Genomic DNA, 17,180 nt, shown 5'->3' on the forward strand with positions numbered 1-17,180 from the left:
AGTCATAATACTTTAATAGTTTTGTATTCATAGTTTTGCTCCTCATGTCGGATTCAATGTGTTTTTTATTTTATTTTTTATAAATATTCCTCATGAATAAATATGATTGATAGTTTGTTTAAAGTGTGTTATTAACAGTATTCATAGAACTGAACGATCGATCTGTAATCGATTAGCTGTTTTCTGCGATCGTCTTATACTGTCTGAAGTATCCCAGAATCCTTTGCGCCCCTCAGTAGTTTGCCAGTCATCGTAGGAACAGACCGAAGTGACGCTGCAGATCTTCGTTAACGAGCTTTTCTGTTTCTTTCTGCTCGTTTCTGTCCGGACACCATGAAGGAGACAGCGGCCAAGCGGCGGGGGGACAAGGCGGGAGGTCGGGACCGGGACCGGGACTCTAAGGACCAGAACCAGGACTCTAAAGCCGAGAAAAAGGACCAGGGCCCTGAGCCGCAGGACGTGGAGATGCTGCCGGAGGAGGAAGCAGCTAACGCGGCTAAACAACCCAAAGAGCTGGACAACATGACGCTGGACGGTAAACACAGGTTTAACCACCGGGACGGTCCGGTACCGGAGACAGGGTGGGGCTAGCATGTTAGCATCAGCGGCTAACAGATGAGTTATTTTATTTATTCATTTTAAAAGGTTTAAGACATAATGCAAAGATATACAAAGAAGAACACACAATAGTGTTTATACAGTATATATAATATGTATAATGACAAATGTCCGTCAATAGATACAAGGTTAGTGAGGACAGGTACTATCTATCTATCTATCTATCTATCTATCTATCTATCTATCTATCTATCTATCTATCTATCTATCTATGGATGGATGGATGGTACCAGTCAACAGTTTGGACACAGCTTCTCATTCAATGTGTTTTCTTTATTTGGTTCTAGTTGTAGATTCTTATTGAAGGAACACTATGGAGTTGTGTGTTTGATATCTCAGACTCTTCACAGCAGCTCTTTCTTTCAGTCGGCTTCATGAGGTCTTCACCTGGAGCACTTCTCCACTAACAGGGTTGGGGTTCTCAGGGGTTCTCAGAGGTTCCCTGTTGGCTGCTTTGCCTTCAGTCTGCGGTCCGGTTCGTCCCGGAGCACCTCTCTGTGTTTATGTCTGGTGACTGAGGAGGTCAGCTCCCGCTTGGTCAGATAGTCCTTCACAGCCAGGAGGTGTGTTTGGGCTCTTTGCCCTGTTGGAATACAGACGCTGGTCCCACTCAGCACAAACCAGATGGGATGGCACGTCGCTGCAGAATGCCGTGGTTAACCATGCTGGTTAAGGTAATGATGGACTGTCTTTTGTACTTAGTTGAGTGGTTCTTTCCATAATATGGATCAGAACTGCAGTCGAATAGAACTGTGCACCAACCCTGCCTCTACTCAACACCACTGATGGTCTCAAACGCAGTAAGAATACACCTGTTAGTGGAGAAGTGCTCCAGGTGAAGACCTCATGAAGCCGACTGAAAGAAAGAGCTGCTGTGAAGAGTCTGAGATATCAAACACACAACTCCATAGTGTTCCTTCATAGTGTAAAGTCTCAATATTAATCTGCAATGTAGAAACAAATACAAATCAAGACAAAACAGTGAATGACAAGGTGTGTCCAAACTGTGACTGATACTACATATAGTATCTCTGTGTGTGTGTGTGTGTGTGTGTGTGTGTGTGTGTGTGTGTGTGTGTGTGTGTGTGTGTACACACAGAGTATCTGGGTGTGTGTGTGTGTGTGTGTGTGTGTGTATATATATATATATATATATATATATATATATATATATATATATATATATGTATATATATATATGTGTGTATATACTACCGAGCTGAGCAGCTTTTAACAGACTTATAGAGCTGCAGATATAGACCACATCAGACCACATATGAACACCAGTAACAGAGTCAGCAATAATTCTGAAGAACTGTTTCTGTTTGAAACTAAAACTGAGGTTTGAGTCTCTGTTAATCTGTGACTTTAATCCTCTCTCTCTCTCTCTCTCTCTCTCTCTCTCTCTCTCTCTCTCTCTCTTCTCTTTTCTCCCCCCCCCACCACACACACACACACAGACATAAAGGAGCATGTGAAGCAGATAGAGAAGGCTGTCTCTGGTAAGGAGCCCCGGTTTGTGCTGAGAGCTCTGAGAGCGTTGCCGTCTACCAGCCGTCGTCTGAACACCAACGTTCTCCATAAAGCTGTGTTTGGATTCTTCACCAACAACACCAGCACCAGAGACCAGCTGCTGGGCTTCCTGGACGAGGTCATTATCAATAATCTTATTAATCACTCATTCATGTTGGACCACCATAGAGAAAACTACATCTATCTTTAGTATGGTTTAAACTGCATCTATCTTTAGTACGGTTTAAACTGCATCTATCTTTAGTACGGTTTAAACTGCATCTATCTTTAGTACGGTTTAAACTGCATTTATCTTTAGTACGGTTTAAACTGCATCTATCTTTAGTACGGTTTAAACTGCATTTATCTTTAGTACGGTTTAAACTGCATCTATCTTTAGTACGGTTTAAGCTGCATTTATCTTTAGTACGGTTTAAACTGCATCTATCTTTAGTACGGTTTAAACTGCATCTATCTTTAGTACGGTTTAAACTGCATTTATCTTTAGTACGGTTTAAGCTGCATTTATCTTTAGTACGGTTTAAACTGCATCTATCTTTAGTACGGTTTAAACTGCATCTATCTTTAGTACGGTTTAAACTGCATCTATCTTTAGTACGGTTTAAACTGCATCTATCTTTAGTACGGTTTAAACTGCATCTATCTTTAATACGGTTTAAACTGCATTTATCTTTAGTACGGGTTAAACTGCATCTATCTTTAGTACGGTTTAAACTGCATTTATCTTTAGTACGGTTTAAACTGCATCTATCTTTAGTACGGGTTAAACTGCATCTATCTTTAGTACGGTTTAAACTGCATTTATCTTTAGTACGGGTTAAACTGCATCTATCTTTAGTACGGTTTAAACTGCATTTATCTTTAGTACGGTTTAAACTGCATCTATCTTTAGTACGGGTTAAACTGCATCTATCTTTAGTACGGTTTAAACTGCATTTATCTTTAGTACGGGTTAAACTGCATCTATCTTTAGTACGGTTTAAACTGCATTTATCTTTAGTACGGGTTAAACTGCATCTATCTTTAGTACGGTTTAAACTGCATTTATCTTTAGTACGGTTTAAACTGCATTTATCTTTAGTACGGTTTAAACTGCATCTATCTTTAGTACGTTTAAACTGCATTTATCTTTAGTACGGGTTAAACTGCATCTATCTTTAGTACGGGTTAAACTGCATCTATCTTTAGTACGGGTTAAACTGCATCTATCTTTAGTACGTTTAAACTGCATTTATCTTTAGTACGGTTTAAACTGCATTTATCTTTAGTACGGTTTAAACTGCATCTATCTTTAGTACGTTTAAACTGCATTTATCTTTAGTACGGGTTAAACTGCATCTATCTTTAGTACGTTTAAACTGCATTTATCTTTAGTACGGTTTAAACTGCATTTATCTTTAGTACGGTTTAAACTGCATCTATCTTTAGTACGTTTAAACTGCATTTATCTTTAGTACGGGTTAAACTGCATCTATCTTTAGTACGTTTAAACTGCATTTATCTTTAGTACGGGTTAAACTGCATCTATCTTTAGTACGTTTAAACTGCATTTATCTTTAGTACGGGTTAAACTGCATCTATCTTTAGTACGTTTAAACTGCATCTATCTTTAGTACGGTTTAAACTGCATCTATCTTTAGTACGGTTTAGTTCAGACAAAAACAAGATAGAAGTTAACTTTGAGTTTAAACACAGAGACGTGTGATCAGCTGATCAGTACTGATGTCTGTCTCTTCCTGTCTGTCTCTCCCTGTCTCTCTCTCTCTTTCAGCCGATGGAGGTGTTAGAGGGAGACGTCCCGTTCCGTCCCAGGACGGGTAAATCAGCGTCTGCTCCTCTGCTGCCGGAGGTGGAGGCTTATCTTCAGCTGCTGCTGGTGGTTCACCTGACCAACAACAAGAGATACACCGAGGTCTGTCTGTCTGTCAGTCAGTCGCTCTGTCTGTCTGTCTCTCTCTCGTTCTCTGTCTGTCTCTCTGTCTGTCTGTCTCTCTCTCTCTGTCTGTCTGTCTCTCTCTCTCCGTCTGTCTGTCTGTCTGTCTGTCTCTCTCTGTCTGTCTGTCTGTCTCTCTCTCTGTCTGTCTGTCTCTCTCTCTCCGTCTGTCTGTCTGTCTGTCTGTCTGTCTGTCTCTCTCTCTCTGTCTGTCTGACTGTCTCTCTCTCTGTCTGTCTGTCTGTCTGTGTCTCTCTCTCTCTGTCTGCCTGTCTCTCTCTCTGTCTCTCTGTCTGTCTGTCTCTCTCTGTCTGTCTGTCTGTCTCTGTCTCTCTGTCTGTCTGTCTGTCTCTCTCTCTCTGTCTGTCTGTCTCTCTCTCTCCGTCTGTCTGTCTGTCTGTCTGTCTGTCTGTCTCTCTCTCTCTGTCTGTCTGACTGTCTCTCTCTCTGTCTGTCTGTGTCTCTCTCTCTCTGTCTGCCTGTCTCTCTCTCTGTCTCTCTGTCTGTCTGTCTCTCTCTGTCTGTCTGTCTGTCTCTGTCTCTCTGTCTGTCTGTCTGTCTCTCTCTCTGTCTGCCTGTCTCTCTCTCTGTCTGTCTGTCTATCTGTCTGTCTCTCTCTCTCTCTGTGTCTCTCACTCTCTCTGTCTGTCTGTCTCTCTCTCTGTCTGTCTCTCTCTATCTGTCTCTCTCTCTCTCTCTCTCTCTCTCTCTCTGTCTGTCTCTCTTTCTGTCTCTCTCTCTCTCTGTCTGTCTCTCTCTCTCTCTCTCTCTCTCTGTCTGTCTCTGATGATGACGACGTGTGTTTCAGGCTCAGAAGGTGTCCGACGACTTGCTGCAGAAGATCGGGTCAAAGAACCGCAGAGCTCTGGATCTGGTGGCTGCTAAGTGTTATTATTACCATGCTAGAGTTTACGAGTTCCTCAAGCAGTTTGACACCATGCGCAGGTACAGACACACACACAGATACACACACACACACACACACACACAGACAGACACACACACTCTCACACACAGATACTCACACTCACACATACACACTCACATACACACACTCAAACAGACAGACACACAGGTTAACACCAGGTGTGTCCCTCGTATATCGAACATGTCTTCTTCTCTAGTTTCCTCCACACTCGTCTCCGTACAGCGACTCTGCGTCACGATGCCGACGGTCAGGCCGTCCTCCTGAACCTGCTGCTCAGGAACTACCTGCACTTCAACCTGTACGACCAGGCAGAGAAGCTGGTGTCCAAGTCTGTGTTTCCTGAACTCGCCAACAACAACGAGTGGGCCAGATACCTGTACTACACAGGTGAGACAATACCTGTACCCTGTACTACTGATACCTGTACTACACAGGTGAGACAATACCTGTACTACTGATACCTGTACTACTCAGGTGAGACAATACCTGTACTACTGATACCTGTACTACACAGGTGAGACAATACCTGTACTACTGATACCTGTACTATACAGGTGAGACAATACCTGTACTACTGATTTCTGTACTACACAGGTGAGACTGATGCCTGTGTTTACCTGTGTACACCTGTGTGTCATGTGACCTCCTTCAGGTCGTATTAAGGCGATCCAGTTGGAGTACTCTGAGGCTCGCAGGACTCTGACCAACGCTCTGAGGAAAGCTCCCCAACACACCGCTGTGGGCTTCAAACAGACGGTCGGTTACACAACGTTACACACCGTTACACACCAATACACACCAATACCCAACGTTACACACCGATACCCAACAATACACAACGTTACACAACGTTACCCAACGATACCCAACGTTACACACCGATACCCAACAATACACAACGTTACACAACGTTACAAAACGATACCCAACGTTACCCAACGATACCCAACGTTACACACCGATACACAACGATACCCAACAATACACAACGATACCCAACAATACACAACGTTACCCAACGATACCCAACGTTACACAACGATACCCAATGTTACACAACGTTACACAATGATACACAACAATACCCAATGTTACACAACGATACACACCGATACACACCGATACCCAACGATACCCAACGATACCCAACGTTACACAACGTTACACACCGATACACAACGTTACACAACGTTACACAACGTTACACAACAGCCCTGCTCTCCACTTAGCCACGGTCACCACGGATACACAACGTTACACACCGAAACACACCGAAACACACCGATACACACCGATACACACCGATACACTCCGATACACTCCGATACACACCGATACACACCGGAACACACGATACACTCCGTTACACACCAATACACACGTAACACACGTAACACACGATACACACCGTAACACACCGTAACACACAGATACACACCGATACACACGCTACACACCGATACACACCGTAACACACGATACACACCGTAACACATGCTACACACCAATACACACCGTAACACACGATACACACCGTAACACACGATACACACTGCTTCACACCGTTACACACCGTTGCCCACGTTGTAACGCGTGTTATTACTTTCATCTGACGTGGTACTGTGAGTGATAACAGTACTGATCTGTGATCAGGTCCACAAGCTGCTGATCGTGGTGGAGTTGTTGTTGGGAGAGATTCCTGACAGACTCCAGTTCAGACAACCGTCACTGAAGAGGTCCCTGATGCCCTACTTTCTGCTGACTCAGGGTCAGTCTTTACTCTCTGGTGGTTCCTTTAGCAGTCTGTTCATTGTTACTGTATTTATACCCTCTTTTATGTGTACTGAGTGTACTGTGTGTGCACTGTGTGTGTGTCCAGCGGTGAGAGCAGGTAACCTGGCCAAGTTCAACCAAGTCCTGGAGGAGTTTGGGGAGAAGTTCCAGACCGACGGGACGTACACGCTCATCATCCGCCTGAGACACAACGTCATCAAGACCGGTGAGCCAATCGCAGGACACCTCTGACATCACAGCATGATGTCACCTGATGGCCCTTTAGTCATTAAAGGTGTGTGTGTGTGTGTGTGTGTGTGTGTGTGTGTGTGTGTGTGTGTGTGTGTGTGTGTGTGTGTGTGTGTGTGTGTGTGTGTGTGTGTGTGTGTGTGTGGGCGCGCGCGCGCAGGTGTGCGTATGATCAGCCTGTCATACTCTCGGATCTCTCTGGCCGACATCGCTCAGAAGCTTCAGCTCGACAGTCCAGAGGACGCAGAGTTCATCGTGGCCAAGGTAACGAGGAAACAAGGGGAGGAGACATCAGTCCTCTACATCTTTACATCCATCAGAGTTGTTGATCTGAGTACACAACCTTCAACAATGGTTTAGACCTGAGCCTGAACTGTGTTTCCAGGCGATCCGTGACGGAGTGATCGAAGCGAGCATCAACCACGAGAAAGGCTTCGTCCAATCAAAAGAGACCATGGACATCTACGGAACCAGAGAGCCTCAGCTGGCCTTCCACCAGAGAATCTCCTTCTGCCTGGACATCCACAACATGTCTGTCAAGGTGAGACACACACCTGTACACACACCTGACTTCCACAACATGTCTGTCAAGGTGAGACAAGAGTTTGTTTTGAAATGTTTTTGAATTTAGACTTCTAACAGGTAGAAGACGAGTTCTGATCTCAACACATCCACATTCCCCGTCTTCTTCCTGTTTATAACGGTTTATAACTCTTGCTGTGGATCAGTTTATTAATGAGAAGAGCTTCAGTTAAATAACCTTGTTTCTTCCTGCAGGCCATGAGGTTTCCTCCTAAAGCGTACAACAAAGACCTGGAGTCAGCAGAGGTAACACACACACACACACACACACACACACACACACCATAACAGGTTCTCCATCACTTTAAAGGTTTATGGTAAATGTAGTTCATTGGAGCTCTAGTGAGAGAGTTCTCCTGCTGGTGGAGCCGTGCCTACATGTCCCAGGATGCATTGCTCTACACTAAAGGTGTCCTCTGACCTCATATTATGGGATGGCATGTCTGTCTGGAGGACTACAAGCTGGAGCAGTCTGTAGAAGAACTACATCTACTGTTTCAATGAACTACATTTACCATCTACAGTTTATGAATGAGAGTTATAAGATTCTTCTTCAGGTGATGTTCACTATTGTGTGTGTGTGTGTGTGTGTGTGTGTGTGTGTGTGTGTGTGTGTGTGTGTGTGTGTGTGTGTGTGTGTGTGTGTGTGTGTGTGTGTGTGTGTGTGTGTGTGTGTGTGTGTAGGAGCGTCGGGAGCGTGAGCAGCAGGATCTGGAGTTTGCTAAAGAAATGGCTGAAGATGACGATGACAGTTTCCCATGATCCTCTCTGCTCACTTCCTGTGTGTGATGTTAGTAAATGAGTTATTACCCACAATCCTCTTCTTCTTCTGCTGTAACCTCTGAACAAATAAAATACTCTTTGGATTTGTTTACACTTTTGTTCCTGTGGTGTTCTGGGTAATGTAGAATGTTTACATGAACAGATTCTTAAACGATGAGGTCACTGGTACCAACCTCCTCTGTTACCATGGTTACAGAACGTCAACAGGAAAACATCTCAAAATACACTGAAACGTGACTCATATTTATATTTACAGACGGTTACAGAAACATAACAAATATCAAACCATTAAACAAGCGGCCATCTTGGTAACTGGTCTACCTTTAGGACCCAGGTAACTGGGCTAGCATTAGGACCCAGGTGACTGGGCTACCATTAGGACCCAGGTAACGGGGCTAGCATTAGGACCCAGGTAACGGGGCTAGCATTAGGACCTAGGTAACGGGGCTAGCATTAGGACCCAGGTAACTGGGCTAGCATTAGGACCCAGGTAACGGGGCTACCATTAGGACCCAGGTAACGGGGCTACCATTAGGACCCAGGTAACTGGGCTACCATTAGGACCCAGGTAACGGGGCTACCATTAGGACCCAGGTAACTGGGCTACCATTAGGACCCAGGTAACGGGGCTAGCATTAGGACCCAGGTAACGGGGCTAGCATTAGGACCCAGGTAACGGGGCTACCATTAGGACCCAGGTAACGGGGCTACCATTAGGACCCAGGTAACGGGGCTACCATTAGGACCCAGGTAACTGGGCTACCATTAGGACCCAGGTAACAGGGCTAGCATTAGGACCCAGGTAACGGGGCTAGCATTAGGACCCAGGTAACTGGGCTACCTTTAGGACCCAGGTAACTGGGCTACCATTAGGACCCAGGTAACTGGGCTACCATTAGGACCCAGGTAACGGGGCTACCATTAGGACCCAGGTAACTGGGCTACCATTAGGACCCAGGTAACTGGGCTACCATTAGGACCCAGGTAACGGGGCTACCATTAGGACCCAGGTAAATAGGCTACCATTAGAACCCAGGTAACTGGGCTACCATTAGGACCCAGGTAACGGGGCTACCATTAGGACCCAGGTAACTGGGCTACCATTAGGACCCAGGTAACGGGGCTACCATTAGGACCCAGGTAACTGGGCTACCATTAGGACCCAGGTAACTGGGCTACCATTAGGACCCAGGTAACTGGGCTACCATTAGAACCCAGACGATTGACGACGATTGTCTGTAGTTCCAGTTTATTGTGGAGCACCACCGGGTTTAATTAATTTAATTCAGTTATTAAAGACGAAGAAACAGTAAGAGGACATTAAGCATCAACATAAATACACAAAGAACACAAAAACTTTCCGTTGAAGTAACTTTACTCTGAAAATTTCCGTTTTTTTCCACTTGTGACACTAATTCAGGAGTTTTTCAAGAGCAGCTGAACGTGAAGACGTTTTGTGACTCAGAGGTTTTTCTGATGTGATGAAACGTTTGTGACCCAAGAGGCTGTGGGAAACTATAAATTGTTTACTCTGTTGAAGCTGCTGCTCCAGCTGTGATGTCACAAACCTTTCTTCAGAAACATCTGAGTCACAAAACTGCACGTTCACAGGTTCTCACGTCGAGGGTTCGATTCCCGGCTCCGTCGGTTCATGTTGACGTGTGACGAGCAGGTGGAACCTGTTGTCAGTGAATCAATGGGTGTCAATGACGACATGGAGATTTTCAGAGTAAAGTTACTTCAGTGGAAAGTTTTTTGTCTTTGTGTGTAAATGTAGACGCTAAACGGCCTCTTACTGTTTTTTCTTCTTTAATAATTTAGAGAATCTAAACTAAAGCTGAAGAACTTCTTCTGGACCTTTTGATAGAATCTCATGGTCTTCTTCATGTGACCGCTTGTTTCCAGTGTTTTCAGAAGAAGAACTTCCACTGAAGAAGACTGTGGGATGTGGTTGAAAGCTCTGAAAAAAGCCAGTAAGTGAGTTTAAAGTGAACATAAAAATATCATATTAAATATAATACATTATAAATATAATAAAAAGTAAAATCTTTCTGTAGTAGTTAAATATTTTACTGATTATTTGCTGTAAAATAAGAGTACTTTGTACTTTGTGTTGTAATACTTCAGATACTTTATATACTGCTGATACTTTAACGTTTCATGTACATTAAACTATATATATTTTACTGTACAAGTACACAGTACACAAGTATAAGTGAAAAGTAAAGTACAAGTACACACTTCACTAAATGTACTTCTGTACTTTTCTTTTTACAATGAAGGAAAAGTTTCAACAGGAAGTTTTCTGCTGACTCAGTTTTCTTCCAGGATTTCTCAAATTGTAGAAACATGACGACACACGCACGTGCGTGCACACGCACACACACACACACACACACACACACACACACACACACACACACACACTCACACTCGCTTCTTTCAAAGTGTCCTGGTGGTGCGTTCAGGTGCTCGTCCACTCAGGTTGGGTAGAATGTGATGCGTTCATGTTAGTCGGATATTTATGTTTCTTTGTTGTTGTGAATTTATTTACAATGTTTAGAAAGTCGAAAACTGGTAATTACGATAACTGTAATGTGACGTGAAGGCAACATTAACATGAACTCATCGTTAATATTTAATATTGTGATCACCTGATATCAGTGATGTATAAGTACCTTTACTCAAGTACTTGAGGTTCATGTACTTTACTTGAGTATTTGCATACTTTAATAATAACAATATTCTCAATAATTACCATAATAACATTAACAACAATATGTATTATCATTATTATTATTAATAATAATATGAATAATAATAATTGACTTTAATAATAATAACATTATCAATAAAAACACTCATAATAATCATAAAAATAATGTTTTTATAGTTGTGTCTTATGACAAAGAATAACTTTTATTTCCTCTAAAAGTCTCTAAACCGATGAACGGATCCGGATCTGATGGAGACGTAAAGGTGAGGAGTCACGTGGTTACCGCCGCAGGTGAGACATCTTCGGAACCTGGCGCGTTGTGACGCAACACGCAGCTTCGTCACTTCGGGTTTCTTCGTCATGAAGAAGGGGAAACTCCGCACGAGCCCGAAGATAAAAAGTCCAAACTGCTTCAAATGGAAGCTGAAAGAGACGTTAACGAGTTTACCGGCGGACGGAAACCAGGATCGAGACCGAGACCGAGACCGAGACAGCCCCCCTGACAGACATGAACTCTGCGATCGGTGAGGACGAACTTTTATCACTCAGCTGCAGGGAAGCTTCAATCAGCAGAAACATGGATGTTTGGTGGAGAAGGAAAGAATGATTTAATCAAAGTGAACAGAGTCCTGTTGATCAGACATCTGTGTGTGGAGGGTTATTAGTGCCATGTACAGGGTTATTAGTGGTATTTATAGAGGGTTATTAGTGCCATGTACAGGGTTATTAGTGGTATTTATACAGGGTTATTAGTGCCATGTACAGGGTTATTAGTGGTATTTATACAGGGTTATTAGTGGTATTTATACAGGGTTATTAGTGGTATTTATACAGGGTTATTAGTGGTATTTATACAGGGTTATTAGTGGTACATATACAGGGTTATTAGTGGTATTTATGCAGGGTTATTAGTGGTGTATATACAGGGTTATTAGTGCCATGTACAGGGTTATTAGTGGTATTTATACAGGATTATTAGTGGTGTATATACAGGGTTATTAGTGGTATATATACAGGGTTATTAGTGGTATTTATACAGGGTTATTAGTGGTATATACAGGGTAATTAGTGGTGTATATACAGGGTTATTAGTGGTATTTATACAGGGTTATTAGTGGTGTATATACAGGGTTATTAGTGCCATGTATAGGGTTATTAGGGGTTATACATACAGGGTTATTACGGGCTGACCGTGGCTAAGTGGAGAGCAGGGCTGTCGATCAGAGGATCAGTCCCCGGCTCCGGCTCCGCTAGTCGCATGTCAATGTGTCTTGGGGGGAAACGGTGCTGATGGTCCGGGAGTCCGAGACATGTTTTTCTAGCTTCACGTGCTGCTTCCTGTCAGACGGGAAGTCTGTGATCCACTTGCAGGTGAAGTCGGGGACATGCAGCTGAGAGAGCTTGTCATGCAGCAGAGACGGTTGAGGGGGACCTGGTGGTCTGGGGCTGGTTGATGGAGCCATGTGGGATGGGGTCAGGACTGTCCCATTGTCTTTCAAAGCGACAGTAGAACTCGTTCAGCTTGTTTGTCAGGCGTAGATCATTCATGGAGTCGGGAGCTTTAGGTTTGTAGTTATATTATAGGGTTATTAGTGTCAGATATATATGGAGGGTTATACGTGTTTTATATAAAGGGTTATTAGTGTTATATATATGGAGGGTTATTAGTGTTATATATAGGGTTATTAGTGTCATATAAATATGGAAGGTTATTAGTGTCATATAAAAATATGGAAGGTTATAAGTGTTATATATATATATATAGGGTTATTAGTGTTATCTATAGGGTTATTAGTGTTATATATATGGAGGGTTATTAGTGTTATATATAGGGTTATTAGTGACATATATGTATAGAGGGTTATTAGTGTTATATATATAAAGGGTTATAAGTGTTATATATAAAGGGTTATTAGTGTTATATATAGGATTATTAGTGTCATATAAATATGGAAGGTTATTAGTGTCATATAAAAATATGGAAGGTTATAAGTGTTATCACGTATCAATGGATTAGAACTGATCTATTAAGAATCAATTATGATTATTAATATTTGTTAAGTCATTAATTACTATTAAACTTCAAATCCTGACGGTATTAAAGTTTGTCTTTTGATTAAGTGTTTACCCTCCATACAGTGAGCAGTTTGATTCAATTCATAATGATGATGATGATGTTCTCCCTCCAGTCGCTCTGCTGCACTGCTTCCTGTTGGCAGATTTCATCCAATCAGCTCCCGTCTCTCCGTCCGACCCGTCGGCGCTCATTGAGGCGGCTGAGCGAGCGAAGACGCTGGTGGAGAAAATCCTGAGAGACGTTCCTGCTGCGCATGCCGCCACCATCACCATTGAGGTAAACGAGGCGCGCAATTGGCTGCTGCAGCTCAACTTTTAGTTGTTGTTCTTCATGTGTTGATAACTTGTTCCTGGTGTCCTCAGGGTTTGACCCTTGACTCCGCCTACACAGCTAACCTGCAGATAATGGTGACATCACTGGGCATCCCCCCTGCCCCCGTCCTCAAACCGCCGTCGGAAAGCTTCACGCTGGTCAGTCTGAGGTTCTTCAGTTTCCTTTTAGCCCTTCAGAGGTTCTAGTGGTAGAATGAACAGAACATAATGTGTGTGTCTCCTCCTGCAGGACGTCTGTGTGAGCCGCATGTCAGCCGGCAGCCGGCTGTACCAAAGGATTCTGGGAGTTTTAGCTGGTCGCCTGAGTGGACTGAGCGACCTGCAGGCTGACCTGAGGGACCTGCAGACGCACATCACCAAGGTGACCTCACCACATGACCTCATGACATGACCTCATCACATCACACGACCTCATCACACGACCTCATCATATGAGCTCATCACATGTCTGACTCTGTTTCTGTGCTTCAGATGAAGGAGGCGGTTCAGCTCGGCGGCGTCGAGGCGGATCAGAACCAGAACCTGGACTTGGACCAGGCCTTCCGTCGCCATGGTAACTACGGGGTGCAGGTAGCGGCTCACCTGATGCTGACTCAGCTCCGCTCCTTCTGTCACGACCTGAACCGCAGCCTGAGAGCTGTCACCACCTACAGGCCCCGCCCTGCAGGTACACGCTAAGCCCCGCCCACCGGGAGCACTCGGGAACGAGGCGCCTAAAGATCGTGACCTTTATGTTGCAGTGCATCATGGGAGGTATTTTATGAAGGAGTTCCTAAAAGAAACAGTTCATACAAAGACCCGCTCATCAAACATCAGCCCTTCATCTCAGAACCACATCGACATGAAGGAAGGAAGGAAGGAAGGAAGGAAGGAAGGAAGGAAATCCAAAACAGAAACGGGTTGAGAGAGGAAACGTGTCTTTGAGAAACTCTTTCTGCAGAGACCATCTTTGAGATGTTCCTGAGATTTATTTCCTGACGTCTCTGTTTCAAACCGAGGGTGTTTTATTGTAAAGGATCTTAGGATCAGCAGCTGGAGCTTCGTGAGTCGGAAGAATGTGAGCGAGTTCAGGAATGAAGAGATCAACAACCTGATCTGAGGTCTGCAGGTCTGAACCCGTCCGTCTGTTTTCAGGTTCTCGTTCAGTCTGCAGTGAACGCACACGTCTGGAGACTAGAACACGAGTCACCGATCGATCCATAATCCATAATTGATCAACAGAAAAGCAGAAAGCAGCAACTCTGATGATCCGTTTATTGTTCGAGACGATTTAAACCAAAATGTTTCACAAAAGACGACTTTTTGTTTTTGACCTAATGACAACAACCAATCATCAATAACAATAGACTAATCAAGAACCAATCATCCAAATTAAAAGCTTCTCCATCATATGGAGGCTTTTATTGTGAAACAGCTACAGGAAATGGTCAGAGCTGCTCCTCTTTATTTTAAATGTTTCTGTATTTTTATATTGACATGACTATTTATTGATATTCATAAATATGTATTTAGATTTGTTAATATGTATCAATATTAATGACATGCATTAATATTCACAAATAATTAATTATATCAAGAAATATTCATTAATATTCATCAATAATTAATGAATATTTATTCATATTTATCAGCTCATATTTCAGATGTTTGGATGAAAAAGACTGATCAGGTTATTTATCATAATTTATTTATTCGTTATTTATGATGAAATATTTATTTTACTTTTGACTGTTTCTGTTTTAGAGATTTTAATTATTTTATGACGTCAGAGCAGCGATGATGTCATGTTGTGTGTAAATGATATTTGTATCGTTGTGTTCAGGTGTGTTTGATATATTTACTGTATTTATTTATTTGTTTGATGAAGAAACTTTAGTTTTTCGTCATTTAATTGACTTTTATAATGAGATTCTAACAGCCAATCAGAAGCCTTTGTTTGTTTCAATGATAGTAAACACTGTTTTCTAAATATTGTTGTTTGTGTGTTCGTCTCGGGGTGTGTTCCATTCAGCTTCGCTCACTTGAGCTTCAATAGAGAGGACATCACCTGTTTACTCAGAAATCATGTGATTTCTATCTCCCTTTAACTCCCTCTATCTCCCCGTGTGACTCCCTCTATCTCCCCGTGTGACTCTCTCTATCTCCCCGTGTGACTCCCTCTATCTCCCCGTGTGACTCCCTCTATCTCCCCGTGTGACTCCCTCTATCTCCCCGTGTGACTCTCTCTATCTCCCTTTAACTCTCTCCATCTCCCTGTGTGACTCCCTCTATCTCCCCGTGTGACTCCCTCTATCTCCCCGTGTGACTCCCTCTATCTCCCCGTGTGACTCCCTCTATCTCCCCGTGTGACTCCCTCTATCTCCCTGTGTGACTCTCTCTATCTCCCCGTGTGACTCCCTCTATCTCCCCGTGTGACTCCCTCTATCTCCCCGTGTGACTCCCTCTATCTCCCCGTGTGACTCTCTCTATCTCCCTTTAACTCTCTCTATCTCCCTGTGTGACTCCCTCTATCTCCCCGTGTGACTCCCTCTATCTCCCCGTGTGACTCCCTCTATCTCCCCGTGTGACTCTCTCTATCTCCCTGTGTGACTCCCTCTATCTCCCCGTGTGACTCCCTCTATCTCCCTGTGTGACTCCCTCTATCTCCCCATGTGACTCTCTCTATCTCCCCGTGTGACTCCCTCTATCTCCTCGTGTGACTCCCTCTATCTCCCCGTGTGACTCCCTCTATCTCCCTTTAACTCCCTCTATCTCCCCGTGTGACTCCCTCTATCTCCTCGTGTGACTCCCTCTATCTCCCCGTGTGACTCCCTCTATCTCCCCGTGTGACTCCCTCTATCTCCCTGTGTGACTCTCTCTATCTCCCCGTGTGACTCCCTCTATCTCCCCGTGTGACTCCCTCTATCTCCCCGTGTGACTCCCTCTATCTCCCCGTGTGACTCTCTCTATCTCCCTTTAACTCTCTCTATCTCCCTGTGTGACTCCCTCTATCTCCCCGTGTGACTCCCTCTATCTCCCCGTGTGACTCCCTCTATCTCCCCGTGTGACTCTCTCTATCTCCCTGTGTGACTCCCTCTATCTCCCCGTGTGACTCCCTCTATCTCCCTGTGTGACTCCCTCTATCTCCCCATGTGACTCTCTCTATCTCCCCGTGTGACTCCCTCTATCTCCTCGTGTGACTCCCTCTATCTCCCCGTGTGACTCCCTCTATCTCCCTTTAACTCCCTCTATCTCCCCGTGTGACTCCCCTTATCTCCCCGTGTGACTCCCTCTTTTCCCCCGTGTGACTCCCTCTATCTCCTCGTGTGACTCCCTCTATCTCCCTGTGTGACTCCCTCTTTTCCCCCGTGTGACTCCCTCTATCTCCCTGTGTGACTCCCCCTATCCGGCCTTATGACTCAGCCTGACACTCGGCATACTCACCCATTGTTGTCCAAGGGAAAAACAGGCACTTTTTCAGGCCACCCTAAATGGCACTTGCGGGGCCCCTAAAAGTAGCAGACCCCCTCAGTTTTATAGCCAACTTGTCTAGTGTCAGGTGGGCGAGCGGCGCTCCGGTCTGCCCTACAGGGGAGGAGCTACGATTTTTAAGGCTAAAAAAATATATATCCTTTTTGGCAGTTTACCGAAAGTGGCCACTAGGGGGTCACGGACTC

The 17,180-nt window shown here is 44.1% G+C and overlaps 2 protein-coding genes across 2 annotated transcripts; both read left to right on the forward strand.

The window, feature by feature from the left end:
• Positions 1–227: 227 nt before the first annotated feature.
• Positions 228–8,490, forward strand: psmd3 (proteasome 26S subunit, non-ATPase 3). Its single transcript, XM_068725755.1, has 12 exons — positions 228–535; positions 2,079–2,269; positions 3,923–4,063; positions 4,893–5,029; positions 5,209–5,399; positions 5,665–5,768; positions 6,666–6,780; positions 6,892–7,011; positions 7,195–7,298; positions 7,420–7,575; positions 7,812–7,862; positions 8,301–8,490. The coding sequence occupies exons 1-12, from the start codon at positions 334–336 to the stop codon at positions 8,376–8,378; spliced, it is 1,590 nt and encodes a 529-aa protein (XP_068581856.1). The 5' UTR covers positions 228–333; the 3' UTR covers positions 8,379–8,490.
• Positions 8,491–11,407: 2,917 nt separating this feature from the next.
• Positions 11,408–14,857, forward strand: csf3b (colony stimulating factor 3 (granulocyte) b). The gene is made up of 5 exons (XM_068725783.1): positions 11,408–11,639; positions 13,305–13,468; positions 13,555–13,662; positions 13,754–13,885; positions 13,996–14,857. The coding sequence occupies exons 1-5, from the start codon at positions 11,624–11,626 to the stop codon at positions 14,200–14,202; spliced, it is 627 nt and encodes a 208-aa protein (XP_068581884.1). The 5' UTR covers positions 11,408–11,623; the 3' UTR covers positions 14,203–14,857.
• Positions 14,858–17,180: the final 2,323 nt, after the last annotated feature.

Source organism: Cebidichthys violaceus, unplaced genomic scaffold, assembly GCF_023349555.1.
Source record: "Cebidichthys violaceus isolate CVI_PGR_0920_01 unplaced genomic scaffold, fCebVio1.0.p SCAF_36, whole genome shotgun sequence".
Lineage (NCBI taxonomy): Eukaryota > Metazoa > Chordata > Actinopteri > Perciformes > Stichaeidae > Cebidichthys > Cebidichthys violaceus.

What these genes read in the sequence shown, in the direction of transcription:
- psmd3 (XM_068725755.1), top strand. Translation starts at nt 334, where the DNA reads ATGAAGGAGACAGCGGCCAAGCGGCGGGGGGACAAGGCGGGAGGTCGG. An exon ending in TGCTGGGCTTCCTGGACGAG is followed by an intron (nt 2,270 to 3,922) that starts GTCATTATCAAT and finishes TCTCTCTTTCAG; the next exon opens with CCGATGGAGGTGTTAGAGGG. An exon ending in TCCACAACATGTCTGTCAAG is followed by an intron (nt 7,576 to 7,811) that starts GTGAGACACACA and finishes TTCTTCCTGCAG; the next exon opens with GCCATGAGGTTTCCTCCTAA.
- csf3b (XM_068725783.1), top strand. An exon ending in CCGCCACCATCACCATTGAG is followed by an intron (nt 13,469 to 13,554) that starts GTAAACGAGGCG and finishes TGGTGTCCTCAG; the next exon opens with GGTTTGACCCTTGACTCCGC. An exon ending in TGCAGACGCACATCACCAAG is followed by an intron (nt 13,886 to 13,995) that starts GTGACCTCACCA and finishes TCTGTGCTTCAG; the next exon opens with ATGAAGGAGGCGGTTCAGCT.